This window comes from Myotis daubentonii, chromosome 5, assembly GCF_963259705.1.
Source record: "Myotis daubentonii chromosome 5, mMyoDau2.1, whole genome shotgun sequence".
Lineage (NCBI taxonomy): Eukaryota > Metazoa > Chordata > Mammalia > Chiroptera > Vespertilionidae > Myotis > Myotis daubentonii.
In genome coordinates, this window is record NC_081844.1 from 83,194,480 (window position 1) to 83,222,308 (window position 27,829).

Genomic DNA, 27,829 nt, shown 5'->3' on the forward strand with positions numbered 1-27,829 from the left:
GGCTCTGTTGACTAATGAGTTTGCCAACCACTGGCCTAGAGGATTAAGAAGGCATAAGAGAAGTTGAAAATGGTTTAATTTGACCAGAGCATGCTGTAAACATATAAGGAGGGAAGAAGCTGAAGCTAGAAAGCTACATAAGAATCAGATTAAGAAGATCTTCATCGCAATGCTTAGGATTTTAAATTTTATCATGAAGAGATAGGGAGCCAGTAAGGATGAGAAAATATCTAAAGATACATTTCCCATTAAGGAGTACCACATGACCATTGCAGACATCTTGGGAAAAGAAATTATGTGTAATCCCAATATCCAAGTACAGTTACAAATATATGTTTCTATGGCTTCTTTTAAAAAAACATGTTCCATGCATATTTTTAAAATTAGTTGTAATTATATGTAAACTAGAGGCCCAGTGCACAAAATGTGTGCATTGGGGATGGGGAGGGGATCCCTCAGCCCAGCCTGTGCCCTCCCACAGTCCGGGGCTCTCACAGTCCAGGGACCCTTGCTCCTTACTGCCTGCCTGTAGCAGAGGTGGGAGAGGCTCCCGCCACCGCTGCTGCTGTGTGCGCCAGCTATTGAGCCTGGCTTCTGGCTGAGTGGCACTCCCCCTGTGGGAGAGCACTGACCACCAAGAGGCAGCTCCTGCATTGAGTGTCTGCCCTCTTGTGGTCAGTGTGCGTAATAGTGACCAGTCATTCCACCAGTTGTTCCACTGTTCGGTCAATTTGCATATTAGGGTTTTATTATATAGGATATAGTGTGTTTCATTATAGTTAATTTATCTTTATTATAGAACTAGAGGCCTGGTGCACAAAAATTTGTGCACTCGGGGAGGGGAGGATGTCCCTCAGCCTGGCCTGTGCCCTCTTGCAGTCTGGGACCCCTCGGGGGATGACCACCTGCTGGCTTAGGCCCGCTCCCTGGGGGATTGGGCCTAAGCTGGCAGTCAGACATCCCTCTGGTAGCCCGGGAGCCCTCGGGGGATGCCCACTTGCCAGTGGGAAACAGGCCTAAGCTGCAGTCAGACATCCTTAGTGCTCCTGAGGAGGCGGGAGCGGCTCCCACCACCACCGCTGTACTGGCAGTCGTCAGCTTGGCTTGTGACTGAGCAGAGCTCCCCCTGTGGGAACGCACTGACCACCAGGGGGCAGCTCCTGCATTGAGCATCTGGCCCCTGGTGGTCAGTGTGTGTCATAGTGACCAGTCATTCCCAGTCGTTCTGCTGTTAGGGTCAATTTGCATATTACCCTTTTATTATATAGGATAGAGGCCTGATGCATGGGTGGGGGCCAGCTGGTTTGCCCTGAAGGGTGTCCCGGATGAGGGTGGCGGTCCCGCTGGGGTGCCTGGCCAGCCTGGATGAGGGGCTGAGGGCCGTTTTCAGACTGGCCACACCCCCTTCAGGGTGGGGCTCCCCGCTGGAGTGCTTGGCCAGCCTGGGTGAGGGGCTGATGGCTGTTTGCAGGCTTGCCAAGCCCCCCAGCGGGGACCCTCACCCCATGAGGGTGTGGCCAGCCTGGGTGAGGGGCTGATGGCTGTTTGCAGGCTTGGCAAGCCCCCCAGCGGGGACCCTCACCCCATGAGGGTGTGGCCAGCCTGGGTGAGGGGCTGAGGGCTGTTTTCAGGCTGGCCACAGCCCCTTCAGGGTGGGGGGTCCTGCTGGGGTGCCTGGCCAGTCTGGATGAGGGGCTGATGGCTGTTTGCAGGCTGGCCACAGCCCCCAGCCACCCAAACTCCCAGTGGAGGCTGGCTGAAAGCAGGTATCTGGGGTTTATTTGTCTTCTATAATTGAAACTTTGTTGCCTTCAGTGGAGGCCAGAGCCGGCCAGGGCTGGCGGGAAGCTTGGCTTCCTCCATCGCTGGGGCAACCAAGCCTCCTGCTTGCTCCAGCTCTGTGGCTGCCGGCCGCCATCTTGGTTGGGTTAATTTGCAGATAGTCACTCTGATTGGCTCGTGGGTGTAGCAAAGATACAGTCAATTTGCATGTTTCTCTTTTATTAGATTGGATACTAGAGGCCTGGTGAATGAAATTCGTGCACTGGGAAGGGGTGTCCCTCAGCCCAGCCTGCACCCTCTCCAATCTGGCACCCCTCAGGAGATGTCCAACTGCCAGTTTAGGCCTGATCCCACAGGCCATGTCCCCTACAACTGACCTCTCCTGCCAGCAGTTGGACATCCCTCTCACAATTTGGGAGTGCTGGCTCCCAACCACTCGCCTGACTGCCTGCCTGATTGCCCCTAACCACTTCTGCCTGCCAGCCTGATCACCCCCTAACCACACTCCTGCCAGCCTGATCAATGCCTAACTGCTCCCCTGCAGGCCTGATCACCCCCAACTGCCCTCCCCTGCCCACCTGGTCGCCCGCAACTGCCCTCACCTGCTGGCCCGGTCTCCCCCAATAGCCCTCCCCTGCTGGCCTGATTGCCCCTAACTGCCCTCCCCTGAAGGCCTGGTCCCCCCTAACTGCCCTCCCTCCCCTGCAGGCCTGGTCACCCCCAACTTCCCTCTCAGCCAGCCTGGTCCCCCCGAACTGCCCTCCCCTTCCAGCCTGGTCACCTCTAACTGCCCTCCCCTACAGGCCTGGTCCCTCCCAACTACCCTCCCCTGCTGGTCTGATCGCCCACAACTGCCTCCCCTGCCGGCCATCTTGTGGTGGCCATCTTGTGACCACATGGGGGCAGTCATCTTTTGACACATGGGGGCGGTTATCTTGTGTCCACATGGGGGCGGCCATCTTGTGTGAGGGCGTGACAGTCAATTTGCATATTACCTCTTTATTATATAGGATAGTGAAATTTTTTTTTAATTAAATCTTTATTATTCAGATTATTACATTTGTTCCTCTTTTTTCCCCCCCCATAACTCCCCTCCTCCCAGTTCCTGCCCCACCCTCCGCCCTCACTCCCCACCCACTGTCCTCATCCATAGGTGCACGATTTTTGTCCAGTCTCTTCCCACATCTCCCATACCCCTTTCCCCCCCAAGAATAGTCAGTCCATTCCCTTTCTATGTCCCTGATTCTATTATAATCACCAGTTCATTCTGTTCATCAGATTATTTATTCACTTGATTCTTAGATTCACTTGTTGATAGATGCATATTTGTTGTTCATAGTTTGTATCTTTACCTTTTTCTTCTTCTTCCTCTTCTTAAACGATACCTTTCAGCATTTCATATAATACTGGTTTGGTGGTGATGAACTCCTTTAGCTTTTCCTTATCTGTGAAGCTCTTTATCTGACCTTCAATTCTGCATGATAGCTTTGCTGGATAAAGTAATCTTGGTTGTAGGTTCTTGGTATTCATCACTTTGAATATTTCTTGCCACTCCCTTCTGGCCTGCAAAGTTTCTGTTGAGAAATCAGCTGACAGTCGTATGGGTATTCCCTTGTAGGTAACTGAGTTTCTTTCTCTTGCTGTTTTTAAGATTCTCTCTTTATCTTTTGCTCTTGGCATTTTAATTATGATGTGTCTTGGTGTGGTCCTCTTTGGATTCCTTTTGTTTGGGGTTCTCCGCGCTTCTTGGACCTGTAAGTCCATTTCTTTCACCAGGTGGGGGAAGTTTTCTGTCATTATTTCTTCAAATAGGTTTTCAATATCTTGCTCTCTCTCATCTTCTGGCACCCCTATAATTCTGATGTTGGTACGCTTGAAGCTGTCCCAGAGGCTCCTTACACTATCCTCGCATTTTTGGATTCTTTTTTCATTTTGCTTTTCTGGTTGGATGTTTTTTGCTTCCTCGCATTTCAAATCATTGACTTGATTCTTGCGCTCCTCTGCTCTGTTGTCGGGCGTCTGTATAATATTCGTTATTTCAGTCCGTGTATGCTTAATTTCTAGTTGGTTCCCCAATATAAGATCGAGGGTCTTATTAGTTTTCGTGTAGATCTCATTAAGTTTATCGGCAGCTTCTAAACAGTTCTTGAGAGACCTTAAAAGTGTGGTTCTGAACTCTATATCTTCCATTGACAATTTTGTCCTGTTTCTTTGTCTCCGCATTTTGTTATGCTTCCTTGGTGCACCCCCTAGTGGTCTTTGTTCGCAGTCTTATAGTTAAATCTTGATTGTTGTAGCTAATACCAGGGAGGGTTTGACCTCCAGGCCAAGTGGCTATGAGAATCAGCTGTGTCAGCAGTGAGAGAACTTCTGTCCTCTAGGGAGGTGCTAATCTAGCCTTTGCCTGAGGCTATCCGGCAAATGCCTCTGTGCAGGGCTTGGGCGGGGCGGGTCGCACAGGATCAACAGGGTGGGCCGGAGAGAGCAGTTATGGCGGCTCTCAGTCCTGTCCCCAGGGGCTCTGCCTCTCTGAGTCCCAGCACCCGCTGCAAAGCTGGGAGAGAAAGCTGCACTCGCTCTGACCGAAGCCAGACAGTCCCGCTTCTCCCGTTTGAGTCTGGGTCCCTAAAGACTCACCCGGATCTGGAGCTCAGAGTCTGCGACTCCCTCCCGATTGAAAACGCCAACCGCGCCCTCCGCCGCCAGCCCGCTCCGCACACTCCGCACCTCAGAATTTGACTTCAGCACTGCGCCTCCTCTGAGTGTCCGTGTGCGTTTCTCTTTCCTCCTAGTTGTAGGACTTCCACTCAGCCAGCGTTCCTGTGGTTCTGGGTGATGTCCCTTCCGTTTTTTGGTTTCACTTTTGAAGTAGTTGTTCAAAGCAGCAAACTCCGGCGTTAACCTATGCCGCCATCTTGGTTCTCCAAGATGGTTATTCTAGGATAGTGAAATTTAGGGAAGCATGTATATTTTATTTTATTTTATTTATTTTTTAAAAAAAATATATTTTATTGATTTTTTACAGAGAGGAAGGGAGAGAGATAGAGAGTTAGAAACATCGATGAGAGAGAAACATCGATCAGCTGCCTCCTGCACATCTCCTACTGGGGATATGCCCGCAACCCAGGTACATGCCCTTGACCGGAATCGAACCTGGGACCTTTCAGTCCGCAGGCCGATGCTCTATCCACTGAGCCAAACCGGTTTTGGCTTTAAAACATGTTTTTATTGATTTCCGTGAGGAAGAGGAAGGGAGAGAGAGAAACATCCATGATGACAGAGAATCATGGATCGGCTGCCTCCTGCACGCCCCACACTGGGGATGGAGCTGCAACCGGGCCTGTGCCCTGACTGGGAATCGAACCCTGACCTCCTGGTTCATAGGTGGACGCTCAACCACTGAGCTACACCGGCCAGGCCAAAGCATGTATATTTTAAATTCATGCTCTTTCCTCAGTAAATATTGCTACATAAGGTCTTATGTTATTAAAAACTCTTTATCAGCACAAGTTTAATGACTACATATATTCCACTAATGATATTATCATAATTTGAATTATTTCCAGACTTAAAATATGACTATATAAATTGTTTACATTAATATATGTGTGCATTAAGAATGGTGAACTATGATAAGAAAAGTGAACAATAAAATACAAAAATAGATCACACACAGAAATAAGCATTTATATAGGAAAAATTAGTAATGGCCCAAATGAAGACATCCAAACTTACTAACAATAAAAAAAAAAGAAAATAAAAAGATTTTTTTTCTGCCAAGCCAGTGTTGCTCAGTGGTTGAGTGTTGACCAATGAACCATGAGGTCATGGTTCGATCCTGGTCAGGGTACATGCCTGGGTTGTGGGCTCTATCCCCATTAGAGAGGTATGTAGGAGGCAGCTGATCAATGATTCTCTCTCATCACTGATGTTTCAATCTCTCTCTCCCTCTCCCTTCCTTAAAATATTTTTTTAAAAAGATATTTTCCCCTTCCCATAGAAACTGATAAAAATTATGAAAACTGACAATGCCCAAGCTTAGTTAAAGTTTTATAAAATAAACACTTGGAATGAATGTGAAATTGTAGACCTTTTGAAGGAAGCTTGATAATACCTATTAAAATTTAAATATTCATACTTTTGGACCCATAATTTCTACTATGCATGGATCCTACAAAACAATGCCAAGGTATATATACTAAAAATACAAAGATGATCATTATAATATTATAGGAAAAATTTAGAAACAACATAAATGTCTAAGGGAATTTGTTTTTTAGAATGTTATCTACAGCCCTAGCCAGTTTTGCTCAGTGGATAGAGCATTGGCCTGTGGACCAAAAGGTTCTGGGTTCAATTCAAAGGGTCCTGGGTTTGATTCCAGTCTAGGACATGTACCTTGGTTGCAGGCTCCTACCCGGCTCGGGCTCTGGTCAAAGCCTGTGCAGGAGACAACCAATCGATGTGTTGCTCTCACACGGATGTTTCTCTCTGTCCTTCCCTGAAATCAATAGAGATATTTAAAAAATAAATAAATAAATGTTATCTACAATTGTTCACTTTTCTTATCACTCTGTGTCAATAAAAATTCCAATGGGATTATTGTTTTACCTTAACATGACAACCCTCTTCCCTAACATTTACCTCTAAGAATAGCACCAGAAAGTGGACATGTTTTCTTTTAGAATGTAGTAAGATTGTTTGGTCCTGAATTATCTTTGCAATTTAGATTCTGACAGTATAAATTAAGGCAATATTTTTTTCCTTATAAAGTCTGAGATTTCAAAATAACAAAAGAATAGAGAAAAGGTAAAAATAAATGGAAATACAGTGCAATAACATATTACCCAAGGATTAGGTTCCAAAGTAAGTATGTATGATGAATATATACACTGAGTGGCCAGATTATTATGATGGCCAGATTATTATGACCACCCCATCAGTACAATAAAGTGAATTAGTTATGCAAATAATAATAATAAAAAAACTGTGAGAGTATTTGCTTAGGAAGTTTTCAATATTCAGTATTTTTGGAAATGTCAATGAAGACCTGATGGGGTGGTCATAATAATCTGGCCACACAGTGTATATTTAAGTAATAATAAGCTTGAAAAATCACATAAATGTTTCCAAGTACAATTTTCCTAATGCATTGGTACAACTCTACCAGGAAATTCTTGTGTATACTAAAGCTTGAAAAACCATTAGATTTATCTAAATCCAGGAACAATATAAATGTCTATATCTAGATATTCAAACTTTTCCGCCTTTGAGATAAATGGGAATTGTTGGAAAATTATAAAGTGCTCTTGCTTGTCTACAGGGTTTAATCTAATCACTTTTTTCATTGAGATATAATTGACATATAACATTACATTTATTTCAAGTGTACATCATATTGATTCAATATTTGTGCATATATATATATATATATATATATATATATATATATTTCAAAATGACCATCAAAATCAGGTTACCGGTAGTTAGTATCCATCACCACACAGTTACATTTTTTTTCTTGTGATAAGAAATGTCAATGTCTACTCTTTTAGCAACTTTCAAATAAATAATACAGTATGATTAGCTAAAGTCACCATGTTGGACATTACATCTCCTTGACTTACTTATTTTATGAGTGGAAGTTTGTACCTTTTGACCACATTTTACCCATTTTGCCAAGTCCTCACATCCCTCTGGCAACCACCAATCTGTTCTTTGTATCTATGAGTTCAGTTCTTTGATGTTGCCTCAATAACCTTGATGCATATGAAAATATTTCTTTAATGAGAATTGAATTTGATGACATACATGAAAGCACTTAGCTCTGGGATTGTCACATACTAAATACTAATGAATGTTTAATGAATTGGAATTTAAATCTTGCTTCATTAGATCAACATATAAGAGTTTTAAAAATAGTTATTGTGAAGAAGAATGCGATTACTTGCTTTCTGTATTTTCAAGTTGGCATTTCCTGTTGTAACACTATTAAATACCTCTGTGAGTCTTTTCAAAATATTTGGGGTGGGGGAATAAGAATAGGAAATGATCAATGACAATTTTCTGTGCCTACCGCTAACCTACAATTGTCAACTTTCCAGAGTTATAGCTGGCTTTTTCATCTAGGAACACAATATTCACCCTTGTACCCAGGAAACTCACAGTCTGACTTTATTAGTGTGGTTGTTACTTTCTTAGCACATCATCGTTGACTCTTGCAAAGACTCTTGCAAATTTTTGTAATTTGAAAATTCCCTTTATTCTGCAATTCCTTCTAGCTTATGTCACACTAAATCCACATATCTTAGGAGACATAGCTGTCCAATATAGTCTATGTATACATTGATTTATGAACCAATAAATGTTTCATATACAGTTGAGATTTTAAATGAGCTTATCATAATGGGATCAAAGGAATACTAGTCTAACTTGAGAGTACTGCAGAAAACCAATCATGGGAGGCTATGATGAAATTTTAATTATAAAGGATATTGAATATCCTAGGGTGACAACTCTGTTATAATAAATGTAACATTGAATTAGAAAGGAAGTGAGATTTTTACCCAGTTCTGCCTGAAATCAACTCTGTATTCCTAGTAAACTATTGAACCATTCTATGCTTTAATTTTATGTCGTTGTTAAAGGTACTATCCCATTGTCTTGGGTTAACTGGATTTATTAGAGAATTACCCAATAGATTCAGGTTAAAAAACACACACGCACCTCAAAAGCCAAAGTGTTACTTGATTGGGGAGTTTTGTGTATTTTTTTTCCTATTCACTATTGAAAAGCTGAAGTTGATATTAACCAATTTTAAGTTGTAGGTACATTAAGTTAAATAATTTTAAAATCTTTGAGACCATTATTTCAGAGATGCTGTATAAATAGAACCAGTACTAGATTTTCCTTTTCAATTCTGTCAGTCAAGTAAAGTATGCTTCTTTTACGTGTGTGTGTGTGTGTGTGTGTGTGTGTGTGTGTGTGTGAGAGAGAGAGAGAGAGAGAGAGAGAGAGAGAGAGAGAGAGAATGCAGAATATTGGATTTTCTATTTATTTTTACTCATCCCTCCTTCTCAGGTTATTTGGATAATTTCATGAGACTTCTATTCCCATGCTGTCTTATCATTTTTTTCCTGGCTAATAACTAATTTTTTCCTTTTTATTGAATTTATTGCAAATTTATATAGTGCAAATTTTATATACTTCATCTCAATAAATGTCTAGTAGCAATTGTTTGTAGTAAGTATGTGTTTTCCTCATTTTATTAAGCTGAGGTTTGGAGAAATTAAACAACTTTCCCAAGGACACATAATTAATAAACAGTAGAGCCTGATCTTTGAGTCTGGTTTTACATGAAGCAGGATTCCTTTAAGGGGCCCCTACCTAGGTTCATGATCTAAGCATCAATGTGATTAAAAACCTGGAAGTGGGATTGTGGCCCGTCATTGCCAGTGGAATTTAACTCTAGATCTTGCTACCTAAAAAATGCATTGTAAACAAATTCTGAGGCTACCACAAAATTGAAGAATTTATGAGTCTTTTCTAAATAACTGTGAAAAATGAGCTTTGATAAAGAAAGGTTTTAGTTAATAATTATCTCATAAAAATGTCTTAAAGAACTTTTAATATTCACAGAAAACACAGTACATCTCCACTTGACTAATTTAGAGGATTTATACTTTACCCATTTTATAATGTACACATAACTGCTGAAGGAATTATGTAACAAAATCTATCACAAGGAATATATGAGTGGGATTTGTATCAGAAAAGTAAAAATCATTTGTAAAACCCCATTACTTAGGCAAAATATTGTGGGTGGGAAGATGGTACTGAGAGGAGAGGTTGGGATATGAAGTATAAATCTGTTTAGCACCATGATTTTGCTAAGGCCAGCCACTGAAAACATATAGAAGACCCGCCCTCGCCGGTTTGGCTCAGCGGACAGAGCGCCGGCCTGCGGGCTGCAGGGTCCCGAGTTCGATTCCGGGCAAGGGCACATGCCTGGGGTTGTGGGCTTGACCCCCAGTAGGGGGCGTGCAAGAGGCAGCCAATCAATGATTCTCTCTCATTATTGATGTTTCTATCTCTCCCACTCCCTTCCTCTCTGAAATCAATAAAAATATATTTAAAGAAAAAACATATAGAAGATCCAATTGAAGTCTTTAAAAGAAAATTTAGTTGTGAAAACAATCCTATATAATAAAAGGCTAATATGCAAATAAACCGAACAGTGGAATGACCAGTTGCTATGATGCGCACTGACCACCAGGGGGCAGACGCTCAATGCAGGAGCTGGCTCCTGATAGTCAGTGCACTCCCACAAGGAGCAGGCCTAAGCCGTCAGTTGGACATCCCCTGAGGGCTCCTGGACTGCGAGAGGGTGCAGGCCGGGCTGAGGGACCCCCGAGTGCATGAATTTCGTGCACTGGATCTCTAGTTGAATATAAAATATTTGGAAATTAATAGTTTGAGACCAGTAATATAATTCTTTTTTAATTGAGGTATAATTGACATATAATATTAGATTAGTTTTAGGTGTACAACATGATTTGGTTTTTGAATGATACGATTCATGATTAGGATCACATGTGTAGTGGTCTGATGCTATATTAAAATCTCAAGGAGTAGGGGCATGGTAAAAAGCTTCCTGGAGATTCTGAAAATTTCCTTTGCCTTTTTTGGGATCCAGTTCCTTCATTAATACTAACCTCACTGGGCTCTTGTGAGGGTTAAATGAGATAACATGTATAGAAATAGTATGTAAACTGTTAGCGCTAAGGTATCAGGATGCAAGAAGGACCCTAAAACCAACAGTTACTTTATATACTGAGTATATAAACAGAAACTTTTGAGCATTGACTCTTCTTAGGCAAAGGTATAGGTCTGTTTAGTTTTTTTTTTTCCAAGCAGCAAGCACAATGGGTATAGAAAGGAGAAACTGTGGCCTTCATTTAGCCTGAGTTTAGGTCATATCTTGGAAAATAGTCCCAATACAAGGTACTTCAACAATATCTACATTTTTTTTGAAATAGGAGGGAAAAAAAGGGATCCAAATCAATGAATGCTTTGGCTAAAATCCACTTGGGAACAAGAATGTTCTTTAGTGCCAACTTACCATCTTATTTTATTCTATGGCCAAAATCCCAAGAATTGCAGAGGGGAAACAGGGCCAAACAAAGTTTTCTATTAAAACAAAAGGCCCCAAGTGATGAATGGAAACTTGGAACAGGTTTTAATGGCAATACTAGAAGCCAGAAATTAACTTAAATACAAACTTACAAATTTCTGTCATGTATTAAGTCTCAAATAGAATATTGGTAGTAATTTTAGTAAATTAGAAACATGGCTTAGCCTAGGCAGTTGTTATTTGTATTCCAGAGAGCTCAACTTGCTGCTGGATTGGCTTGGAAACTTGATGCTTCCCTGTCTTGAGTCATTCATAAAATGTTGAATGGATGAGACCAATGGTGGGTGGATCTCTGCAGTTACCTACTAGACTTCTCCTTCCAAGTTGAAGCTTTCCATTAATAAGCATTCTTTGGCATTATTATTCAAACAATTATAAAATCACTTAACTATCCTGTCTTACGGTCTTTCTTTATTCATTTTGTATGCAAGGATATTAGGGGACTTTGTTTAACGTCTCCATGAATTCCAGATAGACTGTGCCTGTCACATTTCCCTTCTCAACTGAAAATCTAAAATGCCCATGCAATTCTTTTTGGTCTTTGTGGTTGATTTCATGTTACCAGTTTTTAATTAAAAAGTAGTCCCTAGTATGAATGCCTTCATTTCTAAGTGGTCATAAACAGCCACTTTAATAATATTATAGTTTTGAATTTAGATCAAGCTCAATCATACTTTTAAAAATAGGAATTTTGTTTCTTTGGTCACATTTGTAAGATTATTATACATACACTTGACTTACTTATAAACTTTTATACTTCGTATCTCCTCACTGATCTTGAGGTTCAAGTTTCGCTAATTTTCTTCAATGAAAAATAAAGAATTTGGATGAGATACTTTTTAAATATCTCTCAACCTTTAACATTCTATGATTTTTGTTAGGCCATAACAATTGAGAATACTGATAGAGAAACAAAATCCCTATGTAATTGAATAGTTTGATTTTATCTCTTAATATTGCACAATCTGTCCCAAACTTCCAACCTATTCTCCCTTTTTATTGTTACTTGTCCAAATATAGCTTGAGTTCTTTTGTTTATTCTAAGCAATGTTATGATGCCTCAGTTAAGAATCAACTAAAAATTGCAGAACTAAATATTTAGAGGATCTCTCTCTAAAAGATAATGTATTTCCTCTGCAGGGAAGGGAATATGAAAAAAAATTCAGCTGTCATGTTATATGAAAAATCTTTTTATATCTCCCCATCCACTGGATGCCATACCTGTAAAGAATATTGTAATCATATTGGAAAGTATTTTCCTTGAGGAAAAGTTCTGTTCCTTCATAATAAGATGGAGTTTTTAAAACTATCTTGGACTAAGCATTGGGATGTTATTTTGTCTCTGTTTTTAAATTATATATCATGTGCTTGGTGTGTGGAAAACAAATAAATACACAACTTAAAAATGAAAATTAAGAGAGAACCAAGATGGCAGCATAGGTAAACACCTGTACTTGCTGCCTCCCACAACCACGTCAAAATTACAACTAACATACATAACAACTATCATCCAGAACCACAGGAAAGCTGGCTGAGTGGAAGTACTACAACTAGAGAGGTAAAGAAGAAAGTGCATTGAGATTGGTAGGAGGTGCAGAGGTGGAGAATGGGTGTGCTGCTTTTTTAATCAGGAGGGAGATACAAGCTCCCACTTGCTCTGAGCTCCAGTGCCGGGTGAGACTCTGGGGAACACAGACACATATGGGGAGAAACTGGACTGTCTGGCATTGGGGCAGGAAGGCAGAGGCAGCTTTCTTTCAGATGGAGGTGCTCGCAAGGGTCATTGTTCCTGTGCTGGGACTTCCCTGGTGTAGGGCTGACTGGCAGCCATTGCTGTTTGCTCTGCCCTGGAGATTCCCTGAGACCCCACCCTACCCAATTTACAACCCCACCCAAGCTGTGTGCAGCGGCTTTTGCATATGAATGGCCTGTCTTTTCTCAGCCTAAAACCTGTCAAACAAGCTGCAGCTGGGTCAGGGAGCCCCAAAGCTATCAAAAGAAGGCCCACGGCTGGCACCAGTAGCAGCCTGACTTGCTTCACACCTGGGCCTCGTCTGGGCACTTCCAAACCTGATACAAAGAGGAGGAATCTGCAGATCTCTCCGTAGCTCCTGCTGGGTGGCCCCAGGCAGTGGCTGAGTTTGCACCTCCTTGGAGATCCAAGAGCCAGTGTACCCAGTGGTCAGTGTGAGACCATACCAGATTACAACTCTTCACATCTACTAGTATAAGTGACACACTCAAGGGGCAGACTCAGTGAGCACCAAAGCCCCACTGAAGCAAGTCCTGCACCCATAAGGGTGTTTCCTGCACAGCAGCTCTTCCATTGTAGACACAGTTGGTCTTCACAGCCAATTGGCCTGGAGGTCAATTCCTCCCAGATTCTGTCTTCTTTCTTGGGTCTCTTGCTTCTCCCTCTCTGCTTCCTCCCAACAGCAATCAAGGCTCAACTACAACAAGACTGTGCACACAGCCCACAAAGTGGTGCACCAAGAGTGTCCACCTTAGGTGACTGGGGAAGCTGAGCCACTGGGCCCGATAGCACACCTACTATACAAGGCCACTCTATCTACTCAAGGAGACTTAGCAGCTACCCAATACATAGAAACAAACACAGGGAAACAGCCAAAATGCGGAGATAAAGAAACATGTCACAAATGAAAGAAATGGAAGAAAGCAAGCTACTGGATATAGAATTCAAAACCACAGTTATAAGGTTACTTAAGAATCTTCTAGAAACCTCCAAGGAACTTAATGAGACCTTCAAGGATCTTAGTGAGAATGCCAAAAAAAAAAAAAAAAAAAAAAAAAGGAAAAGGACCAGTCAGAAATTAAGCATACACTGACTGAAATAAAGAATAATATACAGAGATTCAACAGTAGACTAGAGGACCCCAAGAATCAAGTCAAAGATTAGAAATATGAGGAAGCAAATAACACCCAACCGGAAGAGCAAAAATAAAAAAGAATCCAAAAATAAGCAGCAAGGGAAAAACAGTTAGGTACCTACAAGGGAGTACCCATATGACTGTCAGCTGATTTCTCAATAGAAACTATGCAGGCCAGAAGGGAGTGGCAAGAAATATTCAAAGTGATGAATAGCAAGAACCTACAACTAAGATTACTCTACCCAGCAAAGCTATCATTTAGAATTGAAGGTCAGAGAAAGAGCTTCACAGACAACAAAAAGCTAAAGGAGTTCATCACAACCAAACCAGTATTATATGAAATGCTGAAGGGTATTCTTTAAGAAGAGGAGGAAGAAGAAAAAGGTAAAGATAAAAAATTATGAACAACAAAGTGACAACAAATACAGATCTATTAACAAGTGAATCTAAAAATCAAATGAATAAAAAATCTGATGAACAGAATAAACTGGTGAATGTAATAGAATCAGGGGCATGGAAATGGAGCAGACTAACAATTTTCGGGGGTGGGGAGGAGGGAATGTGGAGGGAGCGGGAAGAGATTGGACAAAGATCTTATATACATATATGCAGTATCTATGGACACGGACAGTGGGGTGGCGAGGGCCTGGGGTGGGGTGGGAACCGGGTAGAGGGGAGCTATGGGGGGAAAAAGGGACATCTGTAATAATCTAAACAATAAAAATTAAAAAAAATGAAAATTAGGTCCTTCCCTATTTAGCAGATATTTTCATAATCGTCAGCCCAAAGCTTCATCAAACGAATGAGCCCTGTGGCCAAAAGGCTGCAGATTGTTTGGTTTCCCAAAGTAAAATGATTTTTGATGCTAATAATAGAGAAAGGAAAGTTTATGTGAATTGGGAGAGCTCATGGAGTGCCAGTATTTTTCTTATAGGCTTAGTACAGTTGTGTTGTGATTGGTTTTGCTCCTGTGCCCAGTGACCTCATGATAGATGCATTTTACAAATACAATTAAGGGATACAATTGAGGGATACTATCTCAGAGTTCTCGTCTAGCATAGGCGTAAACAAAACCATGTCTTATCATGGTACTTCTCTTATCTATCACTTTTCTTGTTAGTTATGAGCAAGGAATACCTTCGTTTTATGATTGTAATATAAAGTAGAAAGAGTGATGACATAATACTTTGGGGCAGAGCCTTTCTTAGAATCCAGCAACTTTATTTGTGGGCTTTAGCTCTCCAGGTTAGAAATACTTTGTATTTCAAAATTTAAAGAAAGAAAACTATAGTAAAATCATTGCAGGCTCTTGAGCCCTCTCTCCATTAGACATGGTCTGTCCATCTACAACAAAGGGAAAGTGCCTGATTGAAGCAGTTCTTTCTGAACTTCTAAAAACAGACCTGAAGAAAATGAAACAATCATCACTTATTATCAAGAGTTTATAAGGTTTCCCACCCTGTGAAGAATACACAGAAATATGACATGGCTTCTGCTTGCAAGTGACTTATAATTAGGTAAAGAAATAATATGAAAGAATTTTGATGAATTATAGGAAGACATGTATCAGCATTCAGAGATATGTGGTAGGCTGTGAAAGAGAAAAAAAACCATTACATTTGCAACAGACAATGTTTCTTGGGTTAGGTGGGTTTGAAGATGGAGCTTGAAGTATACATAAGATTCAGAAAGGGGAAGAAAAAATAAGCTATTTCTATTTGAGAGAATTGCACAAGTAAAGATGTAAATTTAGTTCTGTTTAGAAAACATTAATTAAGAATCTCTGGCCTGGCTACTGTGGCTCAGTGGTTGAGTGTCAACCTAAGAACCAGGAGGTCATGGTTTGATTTCCAGTCAGAGCACATGCCCAGGTTGTGGGCTCAATCCCCAATGTGGGGCATGCAGGAGGCAGCTGATCAATAATTCGCTACCATTGATATTTCTATCTCTATCTCCCTCTCCCTTCCTTTATGAAATCAATAAAAATGTATTTAAAAAAAGAATCTCTGTGCCAAGTCTATACTGGGCGCTGGAGATGATAGCATGTTTGGGAACTTGTCTGTGCTCGGTTGCTAAAGTATTTTCACATATCCTAAAAGGTGAATAACTTGTGAGGAAATAAATACCTTGAAGGAATACTTATGACAGAAGTCCCTTTTGCTTGGTGATATAGAAAGGGACTGGTTTTTTGTTCCAAACTATAGGATAAGCTCTCAAAATAATTGGGAAAACATAACATTGGTGCACACCAATCTTCCCCATCATCACTAACTTCCTATCTGGCATAGTTACAGATACTTATCTATATTTGATACCTAAAGGGCCTTGCCATATATAGACTGTCAACTAAGATATGATCTGATGATGATAATAAATTGTTGCATTTTAATAAGAATAGTAATGTTATACTTGTCAGTCACTATGCAAATTATTTCCTATATATCATTTCATATCATCATGATGACCCTATGAGTTTTACTTAACATTGTCTCCCCCAATTAAAATGAGTAACTGAAGCTTAGGTTAAGTAACATGGCCAAGGCCACATAGTTAGTATTGGCAGGAGTATGGCTGACTCCAAAGTCTGTGTTCCTAATCACTGTGCTATTCTGCTTTGTAATAGGGAGTTCTTGAATATCCAAGGGAAGGGAATGCATAATGGTGTAGTCAGCATTAGCACCAATATTTGTAGACAGGGCACTTGCCAGCAGTCTAAGCAATCCCATTCCACCAAATAGTAAGATTGGCAGGAGGCTAAGTACAATAGCATGAGGATAGTGTTTGCCTTCTCAGTCTTTGAGGGAATAAATACTAGTTAAAGCTTATGATCCTGACACATCAGAATGGACAACCTGGCAGGTGCCCTTGCTGGAAGATGACAAAATTGCTAAAAGACAAGCCCTGTTTTCTCTCCAAAGATGTGACACTCGGGGACTTCCATTAAAAACATCCCCAAGCCTCTATCGCTTTAATCTCTTCCTTAAGTGCCTGTGATCTTTTCGGGGCACAGGTCCATGCATGGTCAATACCCAGTGGCCAGGTTTCTGAGCTGTGGGCAGGGGAGGCAGCCACTGTGAGGGCCTGGGAGGAGATGAGGGAAGAAAAGGTCACGCTTCCTGACAACTTATAACTTGATCCCACTTAGAAGCCATTTATTTCCAGAAATAAGTAATGGGTGAAGACAAAGGCCATTTCATGCACTTGAGAGTTTAAGGCTGTCTGAGATCAAATTACCACAGCAAACAGAGACAAAGTTACAGTAGGGACATTTTGGGAGGAAGCAGAGAGGGAGAAGCCAGAGACCTAAGAAAGAAGACAGAAATAGAATGTGATGGAAGTTGCTTCCCACTCTGTACTCTTGAGGGAGCAAAGAGGACAAATAAGAAGCAGCAGTGATAGGAGGAAGCTGGGAGCTTCTCTGGAATACAATTGGTTAGGTTGGGGAGTGTTGTCAGCGAGGGTACTTGGCGGGTAGAAGGAAGGGATGTGCTAGTCCGGGCCTTTGAAATCTGGGTGTCAGGATCATTGCCCTGGCCTCTTCGGCTCTCCCCTCAAGAAGGAAAGGATGCCAAAGGTCAGGTCTTATGCCGGCTCTGTTCCAGCTCATAGCTAGCAAATGACCCACAGAGGAAGATGCTGAGAGTGAGAGGATGCCAGCAGACGAAGAAAAATAAGGACATTTCAGTGAGTGCTTTTTGCATGTGGGGCAATGGATTTTAAACTGTGGAAGAGACGAGGGGGCCTGGATGGAGTGTATGTTCAGAACAGAGATACAGAGGAAATGACACAGCACAGAAGGCTTCCTGTGATCCTTCTGCCTTCTTGCTCACTGAAGAGAAGTAGTTGTCCTTTTGTTGCCTCTGCAGCCATGTAAGGTGGAGTCTGAGGGGAACTGAAGCTCAGAGTGTATTTATGGAAGATGAACTACAGCCATAGAAATTGCTGGCTACTGTGAGATAAATCCCAGCCTCCACATTTTGCTTAATAACAGCAGACTTTTCACTGCAAAGCATTAATGGAGTCGAAATTCCAGCCAGGCTTGAGAGATCAAGAGTAACTCTCTTGATTTAATGGTTTTGCAAGCTCTTGAAGACATTGTCATCCATTAAAGAAAAAGATTGAAATCACTCTGAAAGAACAAAGAAAATGCCTTGGGTGACAAATGAAAAATATTTGAAGTAAAATTAGGAAAAGCTTGAGGAAAGAATCTCTTTAAAATTTTACCAGATCCCCCTACTATGATCAAAAGGGGTCAAATAAGAGCCTTAGCCTGCAGCTTCCTGGGGCCAGATTTTTAAAGAGAGAATTAAAACCTGAAATATTGTTTCTTTGCCAAGGCACACACTGAAAGGAAGGGCCACATGGCTAGGGTCAGACTTGAGTGTTGAATCCCAGGATCCCAGTTTTAGGTTTGAAAGAAGACGGCACCCCCCCTCCCCCCCCCGCCCCCCACCCTTGCCCTAGAAGTTTAACACTTTCTGCAGTACTTATGGTTTTCCAGGGAAAATGTTGGGGTCAGGCAAATAATCAACCCCCATCATCAGTAACCCTAGAGCACCCCCCCCCCCGCGGCCCCCGTGCGTTCTTTTCGTTTTAATGTGGAGCCGCCATCCAGGTGCCGTACTCAGCTAAGGCCTTCAGTTTATTTTCCTAAATTGCGCTTGGAAATCTTTTCCTGGGGAGTGGAGACAGCTGCTTTTCCCACAATAATCTCCTTACTACACCCGTTCAGCAGTCGAGGGGCCGTGGAGATTGGATGAGGAGGACGGTGGGGGCAGGGAGAAAGGGAGTGGCCACGTTCCCGCGGTCTGCTGGGATCCGCTGGGTCCAGAGTGAAGGAGTTGGGGCTGGAGTGGCTGGAGCGACTGGGCAGTCCGCGGTGCCGCCGTTCGCTATCTCGGTGCGGAATCGGACCCGGACCCGGACCAGCAGAGCCCTCCCCCCTCCCCTCTGCTTCCTTTCCCTCCCCCTTGGAGGAGCAGCGGCGGCGGTGGCTACTGGAAGCGAAGCCAAGCTGAGCGACCGGGAGGCGAGCGGAGGAGATGGGGTATGGGGAGTCAGCAGGGCGGCGGGGCGAGGAGCCCTCCGGAGGGCCTACGAGGGGAGCGGCCCCCGGCGTTTGCTAGCGCGTGAGCCGCGGGGAGCGGGCGCCGGGCTGCGCGAGCGGAGGCAGGGCCGGGCGGGCGTGGAGCACGGCTGGGGAAGCTGCTGCCTCCGGCCCTGCCCGGCTGCCTCCGCCGCAGCCGGTGGCTATGGAGCTGGCGGGCAGCAGATCTGGGGCGACAGAGCCTGTGCGACTCCGGCCGCCCATGTCCTGGCTGCTGCTGCTGCCGCCGCTGTCTCTCCTGCTGCTGCTGCCGGGCCCAGCGGCCTCCCAGCTGCGGTATTCGGTGCCGGAGGAGCAGGCACCTGGCGCGCTGGTGGGCAACGTGGCTCGCGCGCTGGGGCTGGAGCTGCGGCGCTTGGGGCCAGGCTGCCTGCGCATCAACCATATGGGTTCGCCCAGCCCGCGCTACCTGGAGCTGGACTTGACGAGCGGAGCGCTCTTCGTCAACGAGCGCATCGACCGGGAGGCGCTGTGTGAGCAGCGGCCTCGCTGCCTGCTCAGCTTGGAGGTGCTGGCGCACAACCCCGTGGCGGTGAGCGCCGTGGAGGTGGAGGTACTGGACATCAATGACAACTCGCCGCGCTTCCCGCGGCCCGACTACCAGCTTCAGGTAAGCGAATCGGTGGCGCCCGGAGCGCGCTTTCACATAGAGAGCGCGCAGGACCCCGACGTGGGCGCCAACTCGGTGCAGACCTACGAGCTCAGCCCCAGCGAGCACTTCGAGCTGGACCTGAAACCCCTGCAGGAGAACAGCAAGGTGCTGGAGCTGGTGCTGCGTAAGGGCCTAGACCGAGAGCAGGCAGTCTGGCACCACCTGGTTCTCACAGCTGTGGACGGGGGCAGCCCAGCCCGCTCGGGCACGGCACAGATCTCTGTGCGTGTCCTGGACACTAATGACAATTCTCCCTCCTTCGACCAGTCCACTTACCGCGTCCAGCTTCGCGAGGACGCGCCCCCAGGCACATTGGTGGTGAAGCTGAATGCCTCAGACCCAGACGAGGGCTCCAACGGAGAGCTCCGGTATTCCTTGAGCAGCTACACGTCGGACAGGGAGAGGCAGCTCTTCAGCATCGATGCCAGGACAGGGGAAGTGCGGGTGAGTGGGGCGCTGGATTATGAGGAGGCCTCTTCCTATCAGATCTATGTGCAGGCGACTGACCGGGGTCCAGTGCCCATGGTGGGTCACTGCAAGGTGCTGGTGGACATTGTGGACGTGAATGATAATGCACCAGAAGTGGTGCTCACAGACCTGTACAGCCCGGTGCCTGAGGATGCTGCACCCAACACCGTGGTGGCCCTTCTCAGTGTCAATGACCAAGACTCAGGCCCCAACCGGAAAGTGAGCCTGGGCCTGGAGGCCACACTGCCTTTCCGACTGAATGGCTTTGGAAACTCCTACACACTGGTGGTGAGTGGCCCGCTGGACAGGGAGCGGGTGGCTGCCTACAACATCACAGTGACAGCCACTGATGGGGGAGTACCACCGCTCACATCCCAGAGGACACTGCAGGTTGCGATCTCTGACATCAATGACAATCCACCAAGCTTCCCGAAGGACTCCTACTCCGTCTACGTCCAGGAGAACAATTTGCCAGGGGTGTTGCTCTGCACACTACAAGCCACAGACCCAGATGAAAAGGAGAATGCAGAGGTGACCTACTCCCTCCTGGAGAGGGAGATTCAAGGGCTGCCAGTCACCTCCTATGTCTCCATTGACAGTGCCAGTGGCAGCCTTTATGCTGTCAACTCCTTTGACTATGAGAAGTTTCGGGAGTTCTTTGTGACCGTGGAGGCCCAAGACAAGGGGAGCCCACCACTGAGCAGCACTGTGACCGCCAACGTGTATGTGGTGGACATGAATGACCATGCCCCTTACATCCTGTACCCTACCTCAACCAATTCGTCAGCAGCCATTGAGATGGTGCCTCGGACTGCCCCTGCTGGCTACCTGGTCACCAAAGTCATAGCCATGGACTCAGACTCTGGGCAAAATGCTTGGCTCTTTTACCATCTGGCCCAGACTTCTGATTTGGACCTTTTCAAAGTAGAACTACACACAGGAGAAATTAGGACTACCAGGAAGATGGGAGATGAGAGTGGAACCACTTTCAACCTGACCGTGGTGGTCCGAGACAATGGAGAGCCATCACTATCAGCCTCTGTGTCCATTACAGTAGCTGTGGTGGATAGAGTTTCCAAAACCCTCCCTGATACTCAGAGACATGTTAGGAGTCCTCGGACATTCTCTGAAATTACACTTTATCTAATAATAGCATTAAGCACAGTGTCTTTTATATTTCTTTTGACAATCGTTGTTTTGAGCATCATCAAGTGCTACCGCTACACTGCATATGGCACCGCGTGCTGTGGAGGCTTTTGTGGAGTGAGGGAGCGGTGCTCTGCGGAACTGTACAAACAGGCCAATAACAATATTGATGCCAGGATACCGCATGGCCTCAAAGTGCAGCCTCACTTCATTGAGGTGCGAGGGAATGGCTCCCTCACTAAGACCTACTGCTACAAGGCCTGTCTGACAGCAGGCTCAGGGAGTGACACTTTCATGTTTTACAACACAGGGGCGCAGACAGGACCTGGGCCTGGGGGAGCTCAAGCAGCAGCAAGTGACAACAGGCACCTCATAGGCCAAAGTGGACAGAGTGCTGGGAACCTGATTATTCTAAAAAATGAGGCTATTTCTCAACATGAGGTGAGATAGTAGTTGGGGGGGGGGTGTCTTCCATAAAGTCATGCATTTTTCACACACCCCTCCAGCCCCCAGTATCATGTGCATGGCTTTATTAGGCTATTAACAGTGACAGGGGTTATCTGGTAAACTGAGTATATATAGTACCTGTGCTTTGATTGTAATCTGTTTCCTCTGTAGAAAAGTAGTACTAGACAATTGTTTTACTTTCCATTTTCTTTACAGATATGAAGACTTGACCATAACATCGCTTGAGAAATAAGGATTAGTCTTAAATATTTGATGTTAAAATACAGCTCTGTAGAGACATAGTATAGGCTTGAGAATAAAATGATGCTATTGGGCATAACATTATGAGATTCAAGGAGAAATAGCCTCTGCTGTCTATAATAATCTATAATAATAAAAGCATAATATGCTAACTAGACCAGACATCCTTCCAGGTGTCCTTCCAGATGACCTTCCAGACGAAGCCGGGCTGCGAGGGAAGCCCGGGTCCCAGGTGCCAGAGGGAAGCCAGTGCTGGCAGCCGGGGGAAGGAAGGCCTATGCTTGCATGAATTTTGTGCATTGGGCCTCTAGTGTTATATAAAGGGAAAGTTCTCTTTTGAAATGCTATAGGAGTGTTGTGTTTTTAAAAGCTCTGAAACCTCTAGGGGCTGTGGTGATCACCTCTGTATGCTGTTCCTGTTTATACCTTGGATCATCTATAGTGAAAATTATCCAGTTAATATTTCTAATAATTGCACTGAACTAATGTGATAGGATATTCTGGAAATTGATGGCAGAGGTGATATAACCAAAGAATGTGGACCTCACCCTGAAGCCAAAGTTTACTTTGGCGGTTTGCTGTGGTACCTCTTCTGTATGGGCTGTCAGAGGAAATGAATGGTGGTAAGCAGAGAGACAGAGAACCACTTTTTGTCTGGTTGGACCAGGGAGATAATGAGTGGGTTAGGGATGTGGGGATATGCTGAAGACCAGAATAAGCTGGGGTTGAGAAGAAAGATGAGGGGGAAAGAATTCTCCTACTAGTCACCTTTTTTGGCATATAGTGAATTCATTGTAACAGGATTTCCCTGCATTTAGCTTAAATACAATCTGTAATCTTTTGATTCCCTGTTGATAATCCCTAAGGTTTTGATGAGATGTGAACTAGCCTCTTCAAGCCCCTCTTGTCTTCTTTTTAAAATTTGTATTTATTGATTTTAGAGAGAGATAGAGATAGGAAGAGAAACATTGATTTGTTGTTTCACTTTTTTAATGCATTCATTGGTTGATTCTTGTATGTGCCCTGACTGGGGATCGAACCCACAACCTTGGTGTATTGGGATGACCAACTGAACTACCCAGCCAGGGCAAGCCCCTTGTGTCTTTAAGTTAAATGACAATTCTTCAACAGGTTCCAAAGCACACATTCATTTTTCTGGATCTAATATTTAGTTTGCAATAGCTACAAATGCCTTGGAAAATGGATGGCTTACTGTACATGAAAGACAGGTGTTTGTAAATACACTAGTTTTAAGTGGGCATAAGGCCAGCCTGCTCATTGTTGTAAAGAATGTCTGTAAATTATTGGACAGTGCATGCATGTGTGGATGTGTTTATATAGGTGTTTGCCTCAATAAGCATGCTTGAAATAATAGAAATCTGCTTTGTGATCCTTTAAACTTGGATTTCAGAAGCCAAAAATTTTCCCATAAATAGGACTTTCAGAGCTACTACAAAATCAGTTAATAGTAATTGTCCCTCCTATAATTTTGTGATGCACTTTCATTGCCATTTTGCTTTCTTTTTATTAATGTGCATAGATTCACATTCTAAATCCATGCTAAACTTGAGGAAAGTAATGCATCTGCACAGAACTCCCCCTCACCCCCCCTCACCAAACCAGAGATGGGTTGAGAGAATTTTCTGTGTTCATTGTAGGCAGATTTAGCAGAAGAGCCTGATGTTAGTCAGTGCTGAGCAGCCATGGGAGGCAGATTGAAGATTAAGAAAAACAGGAGGGAAAATCAAGGAACTTCTAGAATTCTTTAGATCATAGCTTTTGGAAGCATGTCAAAGGGATTGACTTTAAATAAGGATGCTGTAAGATATTTGCTTAACAAATTCCTGTGAAACCCTCTTGGGCCTGGGGTAGGCCACAGATGATGAAGAGGGGTGGAGAGCAGGCCAGACAAGCTGTGCCACCAGCTGTGAGCCGGAAGCTCAGGGGAATGACAAGCTTTCTCTCTATCTCCTGGCTCAAAGCGTGGGGCAATTGGATACATGAACTATTTGTTTTACACTGACCTATGTGTTAATGTGTACTTTGGTATACAGACCTTTCATCTAGGAAGCAAATTCGATGAGAAAAGTGCTTGCTCTTGTGGGATTTTGGCAGGAGAGTGCATGATTTTAATAAAGGCAAATTTCTGCCAGACACTTTGGGAAATCCAGTGAAGGGCCCTAAGACTTACAGCTCCTGAAATTGTTGCAGTGGTGGGGAGGGAGTGTCACATTGTCATAGCATGGCAAAATGGGAACAAAAACCAGTCAACTCTGAAAGTCATCACTGCTAATCAACCTGCTAAATTCCCATGTTAGGTTTTCTCTTTTCCACACCTAGTTACTGCAGATGGCAGGAGGGTCCTGGGGTGCAATTAAGGCCACGTGCCTACATTAAAATCAGATGGGAGCCAGAGAGGATGAGTAAGGGAATTTGCACTGACTACTCTGATATATGAAAGTATTCTACTTTGCAATATATGTATGGTTTCATTACTTGTAAATCACATTAAACATTGATCAATAACGTGAGGAAACAAGCTCAGAGAGGTTGTGACATACAAGTCACTCTGCTAGTAGTATTTTAACTCATGTCTGTCTGACTACAAGGACTGTGCTGTTTGAAATAGCATGAGTTCGCAAGATTCCCAATGTTTATACTCCTTCTGACATGGGAGTGTCAGGCCTTTAGGTTATTACCAGGTTCACCTAGTAGTGTGAATTAATTGCTTTTGGAAAAAGAGTAATTCCTTGCATAGAAGTAGGTCACAAATGGAAGGATCAATGAGTAAAAATGTTACTACCAAGCTAATATATTTTTACTTGTTTATTTGTTTTACAATTTGCACAACCTATTAAGATCTTTTATCTTGGTCCTTTCTCTGATTTCTCTCTTGTTGCTTATTAAACATCAGCATTTAACAGCAGACTCTAATCCTTTGATGAGTTTTACTCCCCAGTGAACCACTTGGGCAATGAGGTTTTTGAAGTAACTATTTGGGAATAGGGCAGAATTTCTCTTCAGAGATTTCTGAAAACCTGATACTGAATGTGGTTAGCACTGCTTTCAGAGTCTCCAAGTAAAGGAATCAAATCTTCAGGTGAATTCTGTGCAGTTGTGGTCCTGTGACTACTGCTGAGTCCCTTTGAGCACTCTGGGCAGATTTGTTTAACTGGGCCTCAGTGGGACCAGTTGGTACAATATGTGAAAATTGCCAAAAGACTAGCAGAAACCAGTTGTTTTGCATTCACTTTCATTTATTTTCAAAACAATTAGTAGTCACCAAATCTTCAGTTATTTCAGCCACTGTGTATACAGACCCCAATTCTAGGTGCAGTGGCCTGGAGAGTTAACACTTTTTGTTAAGTGGCACCTAATTTATTTCCCCCAGGACTAACTTTTCTCCCTGGTGACTCTGTCCTGGAACAGAATTTACACTTAGTGCGAAGTGTTATGGTGGCAAATTTGTAAGAAGTGCACAATGGTCAGAATAGCTGAAGAAATTGTATCTGTGAGCTTCCTATTCCAGTGTTTCATCCTTGAGTGGGTGAGGCTGTTTTGTTTTGCCATTTCCATATTGGTTATAGGACTGTCCTTCTGGAAAAAGGTTAATTTTCTTTTGTATGATAATATAATAATTTCTTCAAATTACCTCCTTTCTCCCTTTTCTGCAGATATGCTGAGCCAGATGGAATTATGGCTGAGCTCTTCTCTGTCTCTTTATCTTGTTCATATTCTGACTGATGAAGAAATCTATTTACTGTAGCTTGAATGTCATTGGCTTACCCTTTCCTCTGACCCAAGGGTGAGCCGTCATGTGGGCATCTGGTCTACCTCAGAACACTCTGCAGGGACACAGTCTGGCATATTATAAATGGTCTATTGGCATGCTGTCTGCTTGACAGAAGAGCAGAGTCAGTTCTGGATACTTGCCTTGGTTGGCCACCGATTTTTGCTTTCAATTGGAGGTCAGGATGATATCAGTTTGTAAATGTTTGAGGAAAAATTGTCATCACCATGCCCCAGACGTTGAACTAAATTTCAACTGGGGATTTACAGTGTCTTTGTGACTTTTGTAGGACTTCACCTGTCCCCATGCATATTATAGTGTGAATACAAATTTAGCTTATTTATATAAAATTTTGAGCATTGCCATCTTTAATCAGGATTTCAATAATCAAAGGCCAAGAGAAATTCTTAGTGTTTTAAATTTGTGAGCCTAAATGTTATACAAGTTTTTCTTTCAAGAATTTAGACTTGAGAAATGCAAAGAAATATTTAACATTGCAAAGGTGACGAGAAATGTTAGTTGTTTGGCACATAAGCAGCCTTAGTTTCTTTCTGGCCTTGCAGGGTTGGAACTCTGGGCTCCAGGGAAGTGAAACTGTGAGTGAGAGAGTAACTGCTGTGTTAGCAGGCTGTGCATTCAGAATTAAGCAAACCTAGTATTTTCTGTTGTACTGAAACCTATTTGGTCTCTTTTAAAGTCATATTTATTTTACTTTCCTGCTCTGTGAATTAGGGGTAGTAAATGGCTTCAGAGGCAAATATTTAACCTAGAATTCTCATGTTTATCATCTTTTTAATTTGCTTTACTAGACAACTAATATGTAACATAACAATTATTATTTTAAATATTAGATTCATTTTTTAATCTAACCAATAGTCTGTGTATTCATTTTCTATTGCTGTGTAAGAAATTGCTACCAATTATTAAAAACAATACTCGCTTATTATCTCAGAGCCCTGCACAAAGTGACTGGCTTCTCTGCTCAGGTTTTCACAAAGCTGAAATCAACATGGCAGCTGGGCTGAGCTCTTTTCTGGAGGCTTGGAGGGAAGAATCTGCTTTCGAGCTCATCCAGGTTGTTGGCAGAATTCAGTTGCTTGAGGATGGAGACCCCCATTTTGTACTGTTGGCTGTAGATCACTCTCAGCTCTTAAAGGTTGCTCTCCAGTCCTTGCCCATGGCCCCCAACATCATCAAAACTTAAGTGGAGAATCTTCTCTCACATAGAATCCCTCTCATGCTTCAAGTCTCACTGATATCTATCTCTGATCTCTAGACCCATATTTAAAAGGCTCATGTGAGTACGCTGGTCCCTCCTAGATGATCCTCCTTTCTTTTTTTTTAAAAAATTAAATCTTTATTGTTCAGATTATTACAGTTGTTCTTCTCCCCCCCCCCCATAGCTCCCCTCCACCCAGTTCCCACCCCACCCTCTGCCCTTACCCCCCCCTCCACTGTCCTCACCCATAGGTGTACAATTTTTTCCCAGTCTCTTCCTGCACCCCTCACACCCCTTTCCCCCTGAGAATTGTCAGTCCACTCCCTTTCTATGCCCCTGATTCTATTAGATTCACCAGGTTATTCTGTTCATCAGATTTTTTATTCACTTGATTTTTTAGATGCACTTGTTGATATGTATTTGTTGTTCATAATTTTTATCTTTACCTTTTTCTTCTTCTTCCTCTTCTTAAAGGATACCTTTCAGCATTTCATATAATACTGATTTGGTGGTAATGAACTCCTTTAGCTTTTTCTTATCTGTGAAGCTCTTTATCTGACCTTTAATTCTGAATGATAGCTTTGCTGGGTAAAGTAATCTTGGTTGTAGGTTTTTGCTATTCATCACTTTGAATATTTCTTGCCACTCCCTTCTGGCCTGCATAGTTTCTATTGAGAAATTAGCTGACAGTCTTATGGGTGCTCCCTGGTAGGTAACTAACTGTTTTTCTCTTGCTGCTTTTAAGATTCTCTCTTTGTCTTTTGCCCTTGGTATTTTAATTGTGATGTGTCTTGGTGTGGTCCTCTTTGGATTCCTCTTGTTTGGGGTTCTCTGCACTTCCTGGAATTGTAAGTCTATTTCTTTCACCAGGTAGGG

The 27,829-nt window shown here is 43.3% G+C and overlaps 1 protein-coding gene across 7 annotated transcripts in view; it reads left to right on the forward strand.

The window, feature by feature from the left end:
• Window positions 1–27,829, forward strand: part of LOC132235739 (protocadherin alpha-C2) — a 158,141-nt gene that overhangs the window by 93,896 nt on the left and 36,416 nt on the right. The window contains exon 1 of one of the 7 annotated variants that reach the window (XM_059698608.1): window positions 18,657–21,677. The exons of 5 other annotated variants lie outside the window; for them this stretch is intronic. In XM_059698608.1, the coding sequence (XP_059554591.1) occupies window positions 19,116–21,677 (2,562 nt within the window). In that variant the 5' untranslated portion in view covers window positions 18,657–19,115. Of the gene's footprint in view, window positions 1–18,656; window positions 21,678–27,829 lie in introns of those variants that run through there. One more of the 7 variants, XM_059698607.1, reaches the window with a different exon arrangement.